Source organism: Megalobrama amblycephala, linkage group LG8, assembly GCF_018812025.1.
Source record: "Megalobrama amblycephala isolate DHTTF-2021 linkage group LG8, ASM1881202v1, whole genome shotgun sequence".
In the NCBI taxonomy this organism is placed as follows: Eukaryota; Metazoa; Chordata; class Actinopteri; order Cypriniformes; family Xenocyprididae; genus Megalobrama; species Megalobrama amblycephala.
In genome coordinates, this window is record NC_063051.1 from 13,432,043 (window position 1) to 13,450,336 (window position 18,294).

At 36.8% G+C, this 18,294-nt stretch overlaps 1 protein-coding gene across 1 annotated transcript; it reads right to left on the reverse strand.

Annotated features, from left to right (window-relative positions):
* Positions 1 to 405: 405 nt before the first annotated feature.
* synprb (synaptoporin b) lies at positions 406 to 8,387 on the reverse strand. Its single transcript, XM_048199498.1, has 5 exons — positions 8,193 to 8,387; positions 6,544 to 6,665; positions 5,318 to 5,516; positions 3,024 to 3,215; positions 406 to 1,764 (listed from the first exon to the last, which is right to left on the reverse strand). The coding sequence occupies exons 1-5, from the start codon at positions 8,214 to 8,216 to the stop codon at positions 1,447 to 1,449; spliced, it is 855 nt and encodes a 284-aa protein (XP_048055455.1). The 5' UTR covers positions 8,217 to 8,387; the 3' UTR covers positions 406 to 1,446.
* Positions 8,388 to 18,294: the final 9,907 nt, after the last annotated feature.

An 18,294-nucleotide genomic window follows, 5' to 3' on the forward strand; every position in this document is an offset into this window, starting at 1 on the left:
TAGGCAGCTGCAAGCAGTTAGCTTCACTGTAGTGCTGGATATACTCTACAGATTCAGAGATGTTAACCACATGGCTCTGATAGGGCTCTGACAGGCCAAAAGATTCTAATTGCTCCCTTACACCCCTTCATTAAAAGGCTTAATGGGGGAAACAAGTAGCTTCAGAGGTGGATATTGTCTCTTTTGTAAAAGACGCTGCAAACAAAGAAGCAACACAAGAGAAGCTCTGATAGAATAAAGGATAATTCACTTTTGAGTCCCCAAATGAGATTTCTGTGTTCTTGTTTGAATGTTCCTTTTTGTCATTTCAACTAAGATTGCTCATTCAGATTCATTGCTTTTCCAGGAAACAAACGGTAAATGGTAATGATAGCATTCATTATGGTGAAATACATAAAACAGCCATTTAGAGGAATTAGTATAATTTTATTACTTAATTTTAAGACACAATCAGTTTCCATATAACATTTGTACAGTTTTAAATCCTACAATAAACTGGAACAACAGAGTGACTTTATTTGTCAGACTCTTTTGCATGCATTTCACTGAACACTGTGTGAGGTTAGACAGAATGATTCATTAAAAAGATCTCTGATTGGAGGACATCATCCTTGACCTTCAGGGTTCCATGCAATTCTCTGACTCAAAGCATTTGCTTTTTCCAGGCGCCTACTGGTAATTAATCATTATTCATAATATCAGAACATTAAAAAATAAAACTTACAACAAAGTAGCATGGTATTAGTAGTTTTTTGGACATGCTACCATGTCCAAATGATAGTTATACCATGCTATTCTTTAAAGAACCTTCAAGAAGCCGAAAAGTAAACGCCATATCAAAGTACCATGGTATTGCCATCTGATGTCGTTACCACAGTACTGCCACTGCCAAATATTAAAACACGAAACATAGACTGTTAGAATGTAGGCATACTATGCTAAAAGCCATTAAAATACTGCAGAATTATCACAAATTATCAACAGCCATATATGAGACGGTAAATTCAGATGCAAAATAGGTTATATACTATATCAAGGCAGAACTTTCAGTTCACAATAGATTTATATTACAGCTGTGGCATGTTGTAGCTATAGTTTCTAAATGTGTATATAACAAATGAATGGATCAATAAAAAAGAAAAAAGTCAACACTGGCCGAAGGAGGAGCCATCGATGGTCTCACCAGTAATTATAGCCTTATTGTAACAAATGCTACAATTAAACAATTACAAGAACTATGGTACATTTTCATAAGGGCAAATACAGACTTAAGTATACAATAAACAAATAAATAAAAGTATGCAGACTGATTTCTACAAAAATATCACAATTTCTATAAATATCAAATTCACAATGACAAATTATCTGTGTTATCACTGAGAAAACATCAGTGTTGGCAGTTATTTCTTTCGAATTTCTTTCTCTTCTCCACACTCACAGTCTCTCTCACATCTCATTAACAAATATGAGAGGGCCTCTGGATGTGGGACTCCCCACCTGTCGGTACAGCATCGGCTGTCCTAGACTAGTTTGGGGTAGACTGAAGCCTCCGGATGATAAGTCAAAACTCGCCTGGTTGTAGAGCCTCTGGCCAAAACCAGCTCCAGATTGATCAAGACTGGTTTGACTGTACTGCCTGAAGCTGCCGCGTTTCTCAGAGGGAGTTCTGGAGGGATAGCGCTGGATGGACTTATGCAAACCTGTCTCTTTGTATGCAAACCAAATATTACCAGCCCAAAGGAAGAAGTTCAAAAAACCAAAGGCCTGCAAGCAGACAAGGATGAATTAGAAATATGGAATTTAACATTTACTACTTGTAAATTGGTCATTTTTTTGTCCCATAAACCCGGAACACACCAAGCCGACGCCGACGAATTAGTGGCGACAAAAGCAGACTGCGGTGTTGGCTCACATCGGCAGAGTCTGGGTCCAAAGTTGCCCTGACACACCAAACCGATGCTCGACACCCGACGGCCAAGTAGCACGTCCGTTCTGTGCCTGCGTAAGATGTACCAGCAGGTGGCAGTAGCTGAACAGCCAATCAGAATGATCAGATGGCCCCGACTAACCGACGAGCGCCGATGCTGATTCAACATGTTGAATCGGCTGAAAGCCGACGAGGACCAACTTCAGCCGATGGTGCGGAAAACACTGAGAAAACGTAGTCATCCGACGAACAAAAACTACCCGATGGCCGACCGTCGGCTTGGTGTGTTCCGGGCTTTAAGTCCTTTACCAAGACCTGAAGGTTTAAAATGTTTTTGTAAATGCTAAGGTACATTGAGTGTTTTATAGGGTGTTCTAGGCTGGTTGCTAGGTGGTTGTGGCGTTCTGGTTGGTTACTAAGGCATTTAACAGGATGAAGGACTGTGCCAAATGTTGTGAAGCCAACATAATTATGAAAAAATAGTTATAAATGCCCTGTAAATGTTGTACCTTTTAATATAGCTACATTTTTACTTCACATGTAAAGGGTGTAAAGTATAAATGTCCACTACCGTTCAAAAGTTTGGAGTTTGGGGTCTGTAAGATTTTTAAATGTTTTTGAAAGAAGTGTCTTATGTTTAAGACACATTTATTGTGATATATTACAATTTAAAATAACTGTTTTATATGTTAATATAGTTTAAAATGTCATTTATTCCTGTGATCACAAAAATTGATTTTCAGCAGCCATTACTCCAGTAATCTATTACTGCTGATTTTGTGTTTACAAAACATTTCCTACTATTATCAATGTTAAAAACAGTGGTGTTGCTCAGTACTTTTTGTGGAAAATTGATAATTCTTTTTCAGGGTTCTTTGATGAATAGAAAGTTCAAAAGAACAGGATTTATTTGAAATAGTTATCTTTTGTAACATCATAAATGTCTTTACTGTCACTTTTGATCAATTTAATGCATATTTGCTGAATAAAAGCATTAATTTCTTACTGACTGCAAACCCAAATTCAGTTGCTAAAGAGTTTCCTTTATTTTCTCTTTCTTATTTCAATACTATGGAAAAATAAGAAAACTGCTCACCACAGACATGTTGAGATTTGTCCAGATGGGCTCCTGCAAGACCTCACATGAGTTCTCCTGGGCTCTGCATGCAGACATTAACAGAAGGATTTGATGCACATCAGTGGCTGTCTTCACCCCAGACAGAGTTTTAGCCCAGGCAATTGAGCTTACCAGCCACAGGCTAGAGAATGCTAAAGTCACCAAGAAGTCCTATGGAGATTGAAAATAAGAAGCGAAAACAGAGCAAGGGTCTTGATGATTCAGTTAAAGGAACAGTTCACTCAAAAATGAAAATTATCCCACAATTTACTCACCCTCAAGCCATCCTAGGTGTCTATGACTTCCTTCTTCCATTGCCGGAAGCCAGTGATTATAGTTTATAAGTTTTTAAATATGGATATATATATATATATTTTTTTTTACAAAAAAAACATTGTTTCACTTCAGAAGGCATTTATTAACCCACTGGAGTCGTATGGATTACTTATATGATGGATGGATGCGCTTTTTGGAGCTTCAAAAACTCAGGCACTATTCAATGCAATTAACCCTCTGGAGTCTGAGCCTGATTTGGGGCTTGGAGAAGTTTTGACATGCCCTGACATTTGTGCTTTTTTCAGTTGTTCATAAACATATAAATGACAAAAGTGTCATTACACTGTATTCAGCACAAACTAGGCTACCATAATATGTGAGGAACATGTATGTACATGTTTGTATTTTTGAAGGAATAATGTTTATGCGTGGTTATTGAAAAAACAAAAAACTTAAGTCACTGAAATAAGGCCAAAAAAAGTATATTAAATCTGTGTTCATAAGACTTTTGGGTATTGGAGGTTGTAGACTAGAGTTTTTGCTTCAGAATTATGTAAAAATTATGCTGCCTACTCCTTCATATAAAACAATATATTGATTTAGTTTTTGTAAGACACTTTTTGTCAAGAAACACAGTATGTGTGGAGGCGTGAATCTGCATGAATAATGGGCCATTTACACCTGAGAAGACAAAAGAATCGCATAATGACCTGAAATGACTTGCATATTAATGAGGCCTTTCAGTCAGGTAGGCTGTGAAAAAAAACCCTCTGTAATAATGTCTCAGCTCATCATAAACAGCAATACTGTGAAATATTATTACAATTTAAAATAATGGTATTCTATTATATTCTTTAAAATATAATGTATTTCTGTGATGCAAAGTGTCTGAACAATTATGTTACCTCTATGGCATTTCATATAGGCTTTTAGCTTAAAAGCATGCACATTTGGAGAAATATTGATGGATTCTTATATATTTATGTCAATTTTCTATACTGAGAAGTAATATTTATTGTCATCACTATGAGTGCTGGATACTGTGTTTTCAATTCATACTTGCAGCCAGAGGGCGCTCTCTGTACACCTTTAGTCCACAAATTATTCTAAAGAAGAAGAGGACATTTCAGGAATGGTATTTTCAATTCATACTTGTAGCCGGAGGGCACTCTCTGTACACCTTTAGGCCACAAATTCATATAAAGAAGAAAAGGAACTAGGAACTAACGGTATGTCTTCTAGAGATCGCTAACCATTGCTTTAACATCCAAATAAACGCTTTTCAAGACAATAAATACCCGATTGAGACGATGAATGCATGTATTGCCTCTGAATTTGCGTCTGAATAGCGCTGGCTCCGTGGGCGTGGCCGCATTAGCGGATAATGAGCTGAATCACAGACTGTTAAACACAGAATGTTTGTTTTCGATTTGACTTGCACGATTTAAAACCTGACATTTCAACGTTTCTTTAGACGTAAGTGTCATTTTTTTTGTCATTAGTATTCACTAAGTTACAGTTCATTTTCTGAGAACTATCAGATTGGACTTCGTTCAGAGGGAGAGGAGAGATCACGCATCATGTTAGTTTTCTTTATTTTACAAAAAGCACAACATTGTGTTTTTACTCTGAGTGTACACAAATAAAAGAAGACATTCTATAGTTTCAATTGATATATTACTTATGTCTCTATGACAAGAAATTATGGAGAATTTTAAGTCTGTTTTGCTGCAATGTGAAAAAAATCCTGCAAAACGCGCCGGCGCGTTTTCAGACCTCGGGGAGTTAAAAAGCTCAGAAAAGGATATTATTTAATATAACTCAGACTGAAAGAATAAAGTCAGAGACACCTAGGATGGCTTGAGGGTGAGTAAATTATAGAATCATTTTCATTTTTGGGTGAACTATCCCTTTAAGTTAGATTTAGTTTTTCAGCACAGTTTATGCATTTTTCAGTCTTTTTGATTTTTCTTACAGAAGTTTTGAAATGCACTCACAACTACTGGACCTCTGTTCTTCTCTCTGTATTTGTTCTGGTAGAAGAAGTAAACAATTGTGGCCAAAAGGGAATAGAGAAAAGCCAGGACTGACACAGTGACGAAGAACTGTGCAGATGAAGCATAATCCCCTTCGAGAAAGAGAGTCTCTTTCCTTGTTCCTTCACAGAGAGGAGCACTGAAGTGTGCCTGTTGAAGTCTGGGAAGAGAAAATATAGTAATTCACTGTTTTAAGCACAAAAAAATAGATTTACAGTAAGTTTTTTTGTATTACTCACAAGTCAAGACTGTGACAATGGGGTGCCACTAATATGTCAAATAAAAAAATCACCTATGGGTGATCTTCTTTCTCAATATGTTTGTGGCTGCCAAGTTTCAGTTATAGAGGCACGCAACATCCTGTTGGTGAAGCTTTCTTGATGTCATTGGCTTTCACAAGTATCACATCAGAGGCAGCCCGATCAAGATCCGATTTGGAATCATGCGGGCTCCAATGCGATCAGAAGCAGTAAAATAATAGTAATGACACCACACAATTGAGGATTTTTTGGACAAAAAGTCAGTTATGAGAAGCTTTGAATCAGGCCACACCCCCCAGATCATTGGTGGTTGCAAATCGGGCTTAAATTCTTCAAGTGATCCAGCCTAAGATTTGAAAATCGTATAATTTGTCCAAGGCCTAATGTCACAGGTTGCCATCTTGTAATTATGGTTATTACATGGTGTGAACGCAGCATAAACTCGTTGTTTTGGTTCAGGAGGAACTATAAACGGCAGCTGCTGTTTGTTTACGGTGCTCTGTGACTGTCTGTGTACAACTCTGAATAGCCTTACAGAATGCGCTGATGTCGTGTGATGTCTGCGCGAGCAGGGTGTGCGGAGCTATGGAAATACATATGTTGACGGGCAGGTCGGACATCGAACCTTTGCATTCGGACTGAATGCAATGATTGGACAAACATTTTTTGGTCTTGAGACTTCTACAGAAGATTATGTACATTATATTTAAATATTCTATTATTGACTGCTATCAGGAAGTGAAGAGAGTGTCAACCAGTATAAAAAAAAAAAAATTGCCTATACCCTACCTTCAATAAATCCAAATATTTAAAACTGATTAAAATCGAAATATCAAATGAAGTCTTTTTACATAAACTGATAATACATATTTAAAGTGTAACATACATTTCAAAACTTATTGCGCTGTGGTAATTAAGAGCACTTACCTGAATGGGTAGTTGAAACTGATGCTGATGTTGTTTTGGATTTTGGATTCCAAACAATCTACTTTAACCATTATCTGGCCAGAATATCCCCCACATGTTGCAAATGCTAAAACAGCAAAAAGCTGTGGGGGGAAAAAAGCTAAATATTAATGATTCGCTCTAATGATAAAGTATAAGCCAGTATGTGGAGAGGACAAAGATCATTTCTTTCCATCCAAAGCTTTACTTCATCAGACGAAGTCAAGACAAATTAACCTCAAAGAATATTAAAACATTCTGTTTTAATTATCCTACAGTTTTTCTGATTTCAGGTCAATTTAAATGACCTCTCATCAAACTGCCGCACAATTAATTTTGCAAAATTAGACACAGATGCTTTTTAAGTGCACTAACCCCTGCAGTTGCTTTAGAGTTGGATGCCACTAACACGTTTGTCTGACACGATTTGAATATTTTTCACCGGTTCTGTATTGTGTTTGGCATAATGAATGAAAGGGATGGAGGTTTACTGGACAAGTGCCAGGGCTTTATTCTCTGCGGACACAGGTGTTAGATAAGAAATGTGTCCAAGTCTCCTGCTATTCTCTCTTTCCCCCAATCTCTTCCTCTCTCTCTCTCTGTTTCCGATACTACAGCAGGTGAAAGGAAGCAGGCCCTTTCAATTAAGATTTAATACCTTTACTGTGTATATTAATTAAATACTGTCTGGGATACTTGAGTGTTTGGGTCTGTGTGTGTCAAAGGAAGACATAGAGACAGAGAGAATAGAGATTCTTTTAAAAATGTATTATGTTATTTCTTTCTCCAGACTTATATAAAAATGGCTTAAGCTACCCAAAAACTATGATTATTTAAGTATCACACAAATAGACATCCCATATAAAATACAATAATGTCATTAGAGCATGTATACACAGAACAGATGAAGCAAAGAAGAAAAAAGGTAGCTTCTTTGATGAGTCTCAGATGAGACCCAGTGAATTATGCAAAGGTTACCCAGGGGTTGCCAGCACACTCAGACACACACACACACACACACACACACACACAAATTACCTCACATTTACATATATATATTTATATATGCTTGCATATACAGTACATGCAAATACAAATATGAAATCATGCTGTATTTATCTCAGCTCAGATTCATCATTATAAAGTCTGTCAAAAAGCTGAATGGCATCGATCTTTTGCACATTTAAACAAGAGCAGATGAATTATTTAAGCAAGAGAGACTACAAACAGGGAGCCGATGCTGCGTCCCCAAAGAGCAGCTAATAATTAAACCTGATTTCTGATAGATATATTTGCATGCTTTTTAAACACTATTTTAAGACTGCAACCATGAGAAACTACACAAAATACTGTCAGAACTTTACCTTGCTACTGTTAAATTATGGGCAAACCCAATTATATACTGATACATTATTTAGTCATATTATTATATTTCTATTCTTTTAATACTTAAGCAATAAAAATAAGTAAAAAACTAATAAAAATATTAATAAAAACAATACATATTTTATTTCAGCTAAGTGACATTTGAGGTAATGGCATAATTGTGCCAATGCGTCTTGGTAAAATACAATTCCTAATGCTTTAAAATGAACCAATACTTGAAGGTTTTAGAAAAATAGAGGTCTTACCGGAGCAAAAATGACCATACACATTGATGAAACGGATTAAGCATCAGCCTGTGCGTCTGTCTATGAAGGAGTGTTGAGCTCCTCTGCCAGCCAACCCCAGAGATACTGAGTGAGTGGACACCATGGAGATGCTTCTACAGGGAAACTGGCACTGTGTGTGTCTGCTCTGTGTGTCAGAGAAAAGACACACATGTACATACACTCACACAAACACAAAGAGATGCACATAATGGGGTGCACACATGATAATATGTGCAGACCCCTGGCTGATCATATATATGCAGACCTTTTGCACATGTGTTTGTATCCATGCGCATATTCCGTACACACACTCAGATTCACGGTCGATGAAAAAATATACAATTAAGCATGCAATAATTTTGATCACCATTATGTAGTCCTTGGTAGATATACTGGGCACATTACAGCCATTACCTCAGTGTTACATGCAGAAAATAAACAATTATGAATATAAATAATGAATCTGCCACAATAATGGCCCTCTGTTTTCTTTAATTATTGTAAATTATTACAGTGGAATTTAGCCTTTTGGCAAATTATTTGTTCCCTGCATTATTTTTTGACAGCTTATACCATAATTTACTCACCCTCAAGCCATCCTAGTTGTATATGGCTTTCTTCTTTAAGCCAAACACAATCGGATTTACATTAAACATTATCCTGGCTCTTCCAAGCTTTATAATGGGAGTGAATGGTGCCATTTTTTGAAGCCCAAAAAAGTGCATCCATCCATCATAAAAGTAATCCATACATCAGACTGCCAAAGTCAAGTGAACCACTAAAATTTCAAAACACTTATGACATGATGAAGCCTCGTTTACTGAAATCACTTGACTTTGGCAGTTTAATACTCGCTCCGAACCACTGATTCAAAACAAACAATTTATAAAACTTCAAAGCTTCATGAATCAGTGTTTTGAAATCACCAATCACTAGATATTGTTGATTAAAGTCATTATTTTGTTTTTTTGGCACACAAAAAGTATTCTCGTCGCTTCATAACATTAAGGTAGAGCCACTGTAGTCACACGAACTGTTTTAAATATGTCTTTAGTAGTTTTCTGGGCAATGAAAGTTTTAACTATCTTGCTGTCAATAGAGGCCTCACTGACCCATTGGATTTTATCAAAAATATCTTAATTTGTGTTCCGAAGATGAACAAAGGTCTTATGGGTGTGGAACAACATGAGGGCGAGTAATTAACATAATTTTCAGTATCCATTTTGTTTACATCCGCTTTCGATCTGCTGCGTAGATCACGTGACGTGCTTCCTCTGGCAGATAATCTTAAAGGATTAGTCCACTTTTAAATACACTTTTCCTGATAAATTTACTCACCCCCATGTCATCCAAGATGTTCATGTCTTTCTTTCGTCAGTCGAAAAGAAATTAAGGTTTTTGAGGAAAACATTCCAGGATTTTTCTCCTTACAGTGGATTTTTACGCTGAATGTTCTACGCCTTCCCTATTCTACTTACGGAAAGAACGCGGCGCCAGTTTCGTTTTTTTCCGTAACTTGAATAGGGAAGGCGTAGGACATTCAGCGTAAGCGTTATGAAGAATGCGGAAGCGGAAAGTACGTTCAAGGCGATATTTTGTTTATAAAGCATAAACGGTTGTATTTTTTTCGAAAATGACCGATCGATTCGCTAGATAAGACCCTTATTCCTCATCTGGTATCATTTAAAGCCCTTGAGGCTGCACTGAAACTGTAATTTTGACCTTCAACCTGTTGGTAGCCATTGAAATCCACTGTAAGGAGAAAAATCCTGGAATGTTTTCCTCAGAAACCTTAATTTCTTTTCGACTGACGAAAGACATGGGGGTGAGTAAATTTATCAGGAAAAGTGTATTTAAAAGTGGACTAATCATTTAATAACATTTTGTAGTGTGTGATGCTCCGCAAATTTCAAATCTTGTAGTGTGAGCATGTTTAGGATTTGAGGGAAGAAAATCTGCAAAGATTCTCCTGAAGTGTGTGCTGCAACCAGATTTTACAATCGGATAGGATTTTAAAACTCCTGTAGTGTGAGCCAGGCATTGACTTACTGAAGCATCCTGGATAGACGCCGTTACTGGAAGCAAGTTATTATAGTTTATAAAGTTATAAATATGGATATTTTTCTTAGAAAAACTCATCAGTTCGCTTTCATTTTTGGTGAACTAACCCTTTAATGACTAAATATTTGGGCTTTTAATGATACAAGAGTAGGGGAAGCCCCGTTGACGACACAGAATCTGCCCTATTAGCTTAGCTCCTAACCTGCGGGAGCTGTACACAGTCTGCCATGTTTATCTCCTTGCCAGAGCATTTAACAGCATTAAAGCTACTAAAGTTATTTAATCAAGAGCAGTAAGTGATTTTATGTTTTTCTTTTGTTGTTTGGTTCATATTAACAATGTATACAGCAGTAGATACTGTATATTAAGCTACTGTCACTTTAATACACAGATCTAATAAACACATGACATTTCTTTCTCTGCTGTTTATGTTCACCAACATAACCCAACTGTGTTGAACTGTTATGGCTTTATAATGCATGCAAATAATAAACTTTAATGATGATGAAGAACTGCAATGTCATGTAAGCGTGGCCGCGATAGAGATGATAAATAAAACCAGACAGATGTTTTGTTAGTTTTGGGCAGAGTATCCTAGGCAGGAGTTGTACAAGCTTTGCCCTCTGGTTGGGAGCAGCAGCTCATTTGCATTTAAAGATGCCCTAGATTCAAACCTAGATTCAAACCTCAGCATAGTTAAATAACAAGAGTTCAGTACATGGAAATGACATACAGTGAGTCTCAAACGCCATTGTTTCCTCCTTCTTATATAAATCTCATTTGTTTAAACGACCTCCGAAGAACAGGCGAATCTCAACATAACACTGACTGTTACGTAACAGTCGGGGTGAACGCCCCAATATTTGCATAATGCCAGCCCATGTTCCCAACATTATGAAAGGCATTAGACAAGGGCAGCCAGTTAACGTCTGGATCTGTGCACAGGTGAATCAACAGACTAGGTAAGCAAGCAAGAACAATAGCAAAAAATGGCAGATGGAGCAATAATAACTGACATGATCCATGATAACATGATATTTTTAGTGATATTTGTAAATTGTCTTTCTAAATGTTTCGTTAGCATGTTGCTAATGTACTGTTAAATGTGGTTAAAGTTACCATCGTTTCTTACTGTATTCACGGAGACAAGAGCCGTCGCTATTTTCATTTTTTAAACACTTGCAGTCTGTATAATGCATAAACACAACTTCATTCTTTATAAATCTCTCCAACAGTGTAGCAATAGCCGTTAGCCACGGAGGACAGCCTCAAATTCACTCAGAATAAAACGTTAACATCCAAATAAATACTTTACTCACATAATTCGAAGCATGCATACAGCATGCATGACGAACATCTTGTAAAGATCCATTTGAGGGTTATATTAGCTGTGTGAACTTTGTAAATGCGCTGTAATATAGTTGACAGCTCGTGTGGCAGGGAGCAAGCGAATTAAAGGGCTGGCGCTGCCTAAATCAGTGCATTGTTAATGATGCCCCAAAATAGACAGTTAAAAAAATTAATTTAAAATAATCTATGGGGTATTTTGAGCTGAAACTTCACAGACACATTCAGGAGACACCTTAGACTTATATTACATCTTGTGAAAAAGCATTCTTGGGCACCTTTAAAGATACATGCACGAAAACAGCATGTTTTTCCTTCCACTCAAAAATGGGCATTTACAACATGGTATAATAAATGATCTGTGGGGTATTTTGAGCTGAAACTTCACAGACATATTCTGGGGACTCCTGAGACTTATATTACAACTTGTAAAAAGGGGCATAGGACCCATTTAATTAACTATTAATTTAATGAAAAACAAAATTAGTCATTTTTAGTACACAATATTTGTATTCACTTTATTAACTTCTCAAGAAGCTATGTTAAAGGGATAGTTCACCCAAAAATGAAAATTTGATGTTTATCTGCTTTCCCCCAGGGCATCTAAGATGTAGATGACTTTGTTTCTTCAGTAGAACACAAATTATGATTTTTAACTCCAACCGTTGATGTCTGTCAGTCAAATAATGCGAGTCAATGGTCACACAATTTATAAGAGACAAAAAAACATGCACAGACAAATCCAAATTATATACTTCAATGAGTGCGAGACATCACTGCCGCTGTCAGAGAGCGCGATCAGACCTCACCAAGCGAATGCTGAACGCAGTTGGACATAGTGGTGTTTTAGAGGTAAATAATTATAAAAATACTGTTCGCTTTCTCGCACAAACCGATCGTTTCGTGTCTTAGGACAGTGGTTCCCAAACTGGGGTACGCATACCCCTGGGGGTACGTGAGGTGACAAAAGGAGGTACGCGAACAAAATGTTGAGTAGTTCATTTAATTCTACCTTAAAATAATATTAAAATCGAGCATGTATTTCTAACTGCCAAAATGTCATAAAAAATGCACATTTAATAAAATTACCTCATGTTTTGCAGTCAAAAATGACTGCATCCACACAAGCAGCATGCATATGATAGATTGCGTGCAGTCTGCTGATATAAATCGCGCTAAATTACTGCCGTTCTCGACAATTCGTTTCGATTTAAGACTCAAACTTTCTCCGATACAAAAACATACCTTGTGTGAGTTCTTGTATTTAATGATGATAACGAGAACGCACTTGTTCCCAAATATCCACATGACTGCAAACGTGACATTATTATACAACAGGTCTAAAAACAAAACATACATTTTAAACACAGTACTGTCAGTATTTACTCTATTTTGCAATGAAATAATAGTTCTAGCGAAAACCACAGCCGAACTACAACACACGTCTGTGTTTCCAGAACAATTTTGCTGCTTTGAATGAATCGTAAGAGTCAATGATTCAATGATTCATTCACAGCCACTTGCTTCATTACTAAATGAATGACTCGATGACTCACTCATAAAAACAGTGACTTGCTGCCACCTGCTGGCGGTTTAAGTTTAATATTTAAATGTTTTACTTAGTTTTACAATCATTGCATATTTCTCTATTGAACATTTTTTATTTAAAACAGTATTTATTTTATAAAGTTATTCAGAAAGGTAAAAAATGCACTGGAAAATCAATTTAGGGGGCAAATATTGTCCCTTAATGGTAAAGCTGTGACTGCAGTCTAAGTGGAAGAGAGGGGGTACGCGGAAGGATGGTAATCCCTTCCACTGTCTTAGGACATCAATGTGCCGTCACGAGCCGCAGGGTTTCATTTGGATTTGTCTGTGCATGTTTATTGACTCTTATAGATTGTGTGACCATTGACTTGCATTATACGGCTGACAGACGGCAACGGTTGCAGTTAAAAATCATCATTTGTGTTCTACTGAAGAAACAAAGTCACCTATATCTTGGATGCCCTGGGGGTAAGCAGATAAACATCAAATTTTCATTTTTGGGTGAACTATCCCTTTAATGATACAACAAAAGTGTAAAATTGAAAAATTGATTATTAAAATATAACACATAGGTGTCATTGATGAAATGTGGAATGCTTTTCTCATGTTTCTCTCCTGTAGCCACCTTGTCTCCTTTCAGCTTTTATAAATGTAAATAAATTATGAATAAAAAACAGTGCCCTGAAAGTACCAAACAAAGCAGGTATTGGTAGCTTCAGAAGATCTGAGCCGAATACTTCCTTTGATCAGTGAAAAGTTCATTTTCAGAGATAATTAAAAAAAGAAAGAAAGAAAGAAAGCCGGTCAAGTGCTTTGACATTATTCATGCTCTTTGATTTAAGCTTTTACAGTTGCAACCTAAAAAAACACTAACAATCAAATTTCTTTACAAAACAAGAATGACAGTTTGTTTGTTGTTCATAATTCACTGCAGTATATGTTACATGGTTTACATTAGTGTACACAATTATTCCTATGTGTTCCCTTTTGTAAAGATAGTAATGAAATTGAAAGACTATACGCCTGTAGGTGTTCAGCTTTATCTAATTGTTTTGGTAGAATTTAAATTTTTATTATTAAAAATATATTTCAATATGGTATTACTGTAGAACTGTGGTAAATTGCTGTCATATTCATTTTTCATAAACAGTTTTGAAAACGGTAAGCATGTGCAAACTGTTCTGTAGATAGGCTATATATAGTTTTGATGGTGTTTGTGCCTAAGTGAGAAAAGAATTCATGTACATTGAAAGATGTTGTCATTGAGTCAACTTTAGACTGCTGTTGTGCTCACTGTGTGAAGAGTTTTGAAAAAGTGACCTAAGCATTGAGAAATTGATTGTAAAACAAACTGTTTGTTGTTATACAATGCTGCCATCTGCTGTTATAAACTGTCTCCTGCATTATATTCCTTCAAACATTCAGAATCTCTAATGTTATTTGAATTTAGCTATTTATTTATTTATTTATTTGTAGCCTTGATTGTTTTTATTTTTTATTATTGCACTAACATTGAACCTTATCACTCCTTAGTGGAGCTTCTCTTTTTTCATATGCCTCTTCAATCTTATGGTGCTGTTACTTTAATTCACCACTAGGAGGGCTGTTGTGTTTGAAATGCATTTAAAGATTAAAAAAAAAAAAAAAAAAAAAAAAAATGAGATTGAGATCTGATGAACGTTTTTGCTTTTTGTTGTGCCCTACACATACACGCTAACACTGACTGGCGAGAGTTTAGTAAAAAGTCATTTTTTAGGCATAAGTATCACAAAAAATACACACTTAATGGCAATTTGTTTTTAAAATAGTAACTATGGTTTTCTTCTCTTTGCTGTTCTTGTGGTCAGCTTTTGCTAAAAGCTATTGCTGATGTTAAATGTCAGCTCCATTTAAGAAATGTGTGTGTCAGAAACATAATAATAAATGGCCCCAATTATGAAGTTATTTCACAATTGTCTTGTTCTCCATCTTCTTTTTTTCCGCTCAATCTCTCTCTCTTTGGCTCATTGCTTTAGATCTCTCAAATGCCGGGATCCACTCAAAGCTAATTTAATTCTGGCTTCCTATCAGCTCTCTGCTCACATACAGTGGGATTTTTGCATTAGGGCAGACAACAAATATATGTCCCAGAAAGGAGCCAATGATGCAGGCAACCTTTGGCGAGAAAACCCCTTACCTATGGTGAGAAACAGAACTAAATAATGATCTGCATGTGGCTACAGTAAAAAGATTCAGCTGAAACAGCTTACACATGAACAATTGTACACAGAGAAGAACAATGCTTTACTTTTAATATTCCTATCAAATAATAAGGTGGCTGGCCTATACGTAATTAATTATGCTTGTACTGGATATCAAAGAGGAAAAATGAATAAACTTATAATACAAAAAGAATTTCAGAGTGCCTAATTAAAGGTGTCATAATATGCAGCCAACAAAAGGGTTTGATTGCGCTGCTGTAAGGAGAAAATTGCAGGTAATTTTAAAGATTTTAAAATCGTTATCACATGTATGCAGTACTGCACTGTTCAAATGAATCAAAGCACTTTGTTTCTTTAAGCATGTCAGCTGTATTAATCTTTTATGAGGTGATACACCACGGCTGAGTAATGGGTAAAGAGTGATACATTTCATTGTGTTTATAACTGAATGAATAACATTAATAGCTTTGTAGTGATCTCTTCATCTAAACCCTTTAGATCGTCCTGTGTTATACAAACACTTGTGTATATCCTGGCTTATGTCTCTCGAAATAAGGAAGGAGCTGGTGTTTCCCGGTGGATGGCAGGTCTTATGCTCTGACAGCATTGAGTTTTTCACCACGCCTGAAGTGCTGCTGCTCTTCACTGCATATTTAATGACTCTTTTTCTGGCTTTTTCTTCTCTCTTGTTTCTGTCTAGCATAGGTACAAGAGGGAGAAGAAAGAAAAAGACTGATTACATGCTGTTAAATAGCTTGAAAACAATGCAAGTTTCACTGTAATTAAACTGTGATCTAAACCTTTCGTCTTAGGTACAGCCCCATCAGTGAGGTCCTTTCATCAACACCAAACCAGACGTGTTTAGTTTTTTAAAACTCGTTTTATATCATTATCATCAATATGATTAAAATGTCCATTTACAATAATTCAGTAATTTAACTAAAAACAATAGGAGAGAAATATAGACTGGGTAAACCCAGCCTGATCTGCCGGCGATTTGATTTCGCCCGGCAACTCAGTCTGGAAACCCGTACATTCATTTCTACTGCTTCTGTTACACTTTTGCGGGAACCAATCACAGACTGGCTTATCCACCTTGCTCGCTATTGGCGGGTATAACACGATGACGATAGAGAAGTGACCGCAAGCACGACCGTCAATCCAATTCCTTTTAACCTCTCGACGATGCTGAATGACTTCTTTAGTTTAGCAAACAAATCGCTCGAGTAGGTGTAAATGCCACTCACTTTCAAAAATCGCTCGATGCCATTGCTGCTTCTGCAAACCGCTGATCAGTGCTACAAGCCAATACAAACTAAACCTGTCTGGAGTTTTCGCGTAGCTCTGCAAAGTACGTCACCTGGATCGTTGATCTGATTGGTTGAAGGACTATCCAATTGCGTGAATAATGCTCATTGATCACGCCTCTTGTGCAGCAGAAAATACATACAGACTCCTCAGACCAATGTTCAGTTTTAAATTGAGCTTGGTCTAGTGATAGCCAGAAAAAAGAAAAATAGACTCATCAAGTAGCTTTCTTAAAACTGAAGCAGTTCACACTTGCTGCATTGTCCTAAATGGTATTCGAATGTAGGATTAGTGTGTCCCAATTCATAGTATGTTGAAATGTATTCCATAGATACCCGGATGGTCAACTTTTTTCTGGTTAGGATCCAAAGTGCAGTTTATGCAACCGGGCACAGATCCATGACTAATATTGCCCACAACCAATTGTGCATTGGATCAGGATTTGATTAGATCTACAAACACAAATAAAAAGTGTTAAAAACTACAAATATGGCTGATGGGCATGGCCGACTTTTAATTAGAGAGGTCTAGATAAAGGGGTTTGAATCAGTATCTAACCTGACGAAAAGGTATTATTCAATGTTATTCAACATTATTCAGTGTTATCCACATTCTGCAACAGCATTGTGAACTTTTATAAAGATACATTACATCTTTTTATAAAGATACATTATGCAAACACATAATGGGGCAGTCATGGCCTAATGGTTAGAGAATCTGATGGTTTGATTCTCAACACCAGCAGGAAATGACTGAGGTGCCCTTTAGCAAGGCATCTTACCCCCCAATCACTCCCCGGGCGCCACACCAAAAATTGCTGCCCACTGCTCTGTGTGTGTGTGTGTGTGTGTGTGTGTGTGTCCACCAGGGTTGCCAGGTTTTCACAACAAAACCCATCCAATTCCTCCTCAAAACTAGCCCAATCACATTTTAGGGGGGGGGTCCCACGGTAAAAAATGGCTGCTCACTGCCCCTGGTGTCCAGGGTTTAATGAAATTGGGTAAACGTAACTGTAAGCACTCAAGTACAGGACTCTGGCAACCTTATTTTGCTGTTTTGTTAAAGGTGTGGTCATATTAGCAAAATTAGCTGGCAAAACAAGGTCATTTGTCCATTGTCAATAGTGTAGCAATGCATAAAGCACTTCTAACACAGAAGTCACTTTCAAACCAAGCAACTTTCTGGTTGTCAACACAGCAAATTCGCATGACCAACTTAAACATGAGCAAAACTTTTTCACCTTCATGGGCAACTTTCGATCATGCAGATTCCTATTGAAATGACTTGATTTAACTCACAAAAATGGTTGAAACATTCTTCAAAATATCTTCTTTTCTGCAAACTATCCTTTAAGTGTTCTCTGGTTGAGAATCACAGATCATTCTGGAGTGATCTAATCATCATCATTCTTCTTCTTTTGCTCTAATAATAGAGATTGAAAGTGGTGAGTGCTAAGTTGAGACTCACCTTAGAATGAGAGAACTTAACAGTTCAGATGTAGCCTTTGGTGTCAATGCTGTTTTGCCTGGTGTTGCCCAGATGAAGGACCAGTGCGTTAAAGAGCTCTATATTTAGAAATAATGGTCCTCTTAAACCAGGCTCTATTCTAGGAAAAG

Bases quoted from the DNA above. Each gene is read 5' to 3' on its own strand.
- synprb (XM_048199498.1), bottom strand. From the start codon at position 8,216: ATGTGTATGGTCATTTTTGCTCCG. The intron at 6,666-8,192 runs GTAAGACCTCTA...TTCCCCCCACAG, and splicing joins GTATGGTCATTTTTGCTCCG to CTTTTTGCTGTTTTAGCATT. The intron at 3,216-5,317 runs GTGAGTGCATTT...CAATCTCCATAG, and splicing joins AGAACAGAGGTCCAGTAGTT to GACTTCTTGGTGACTTTAGC.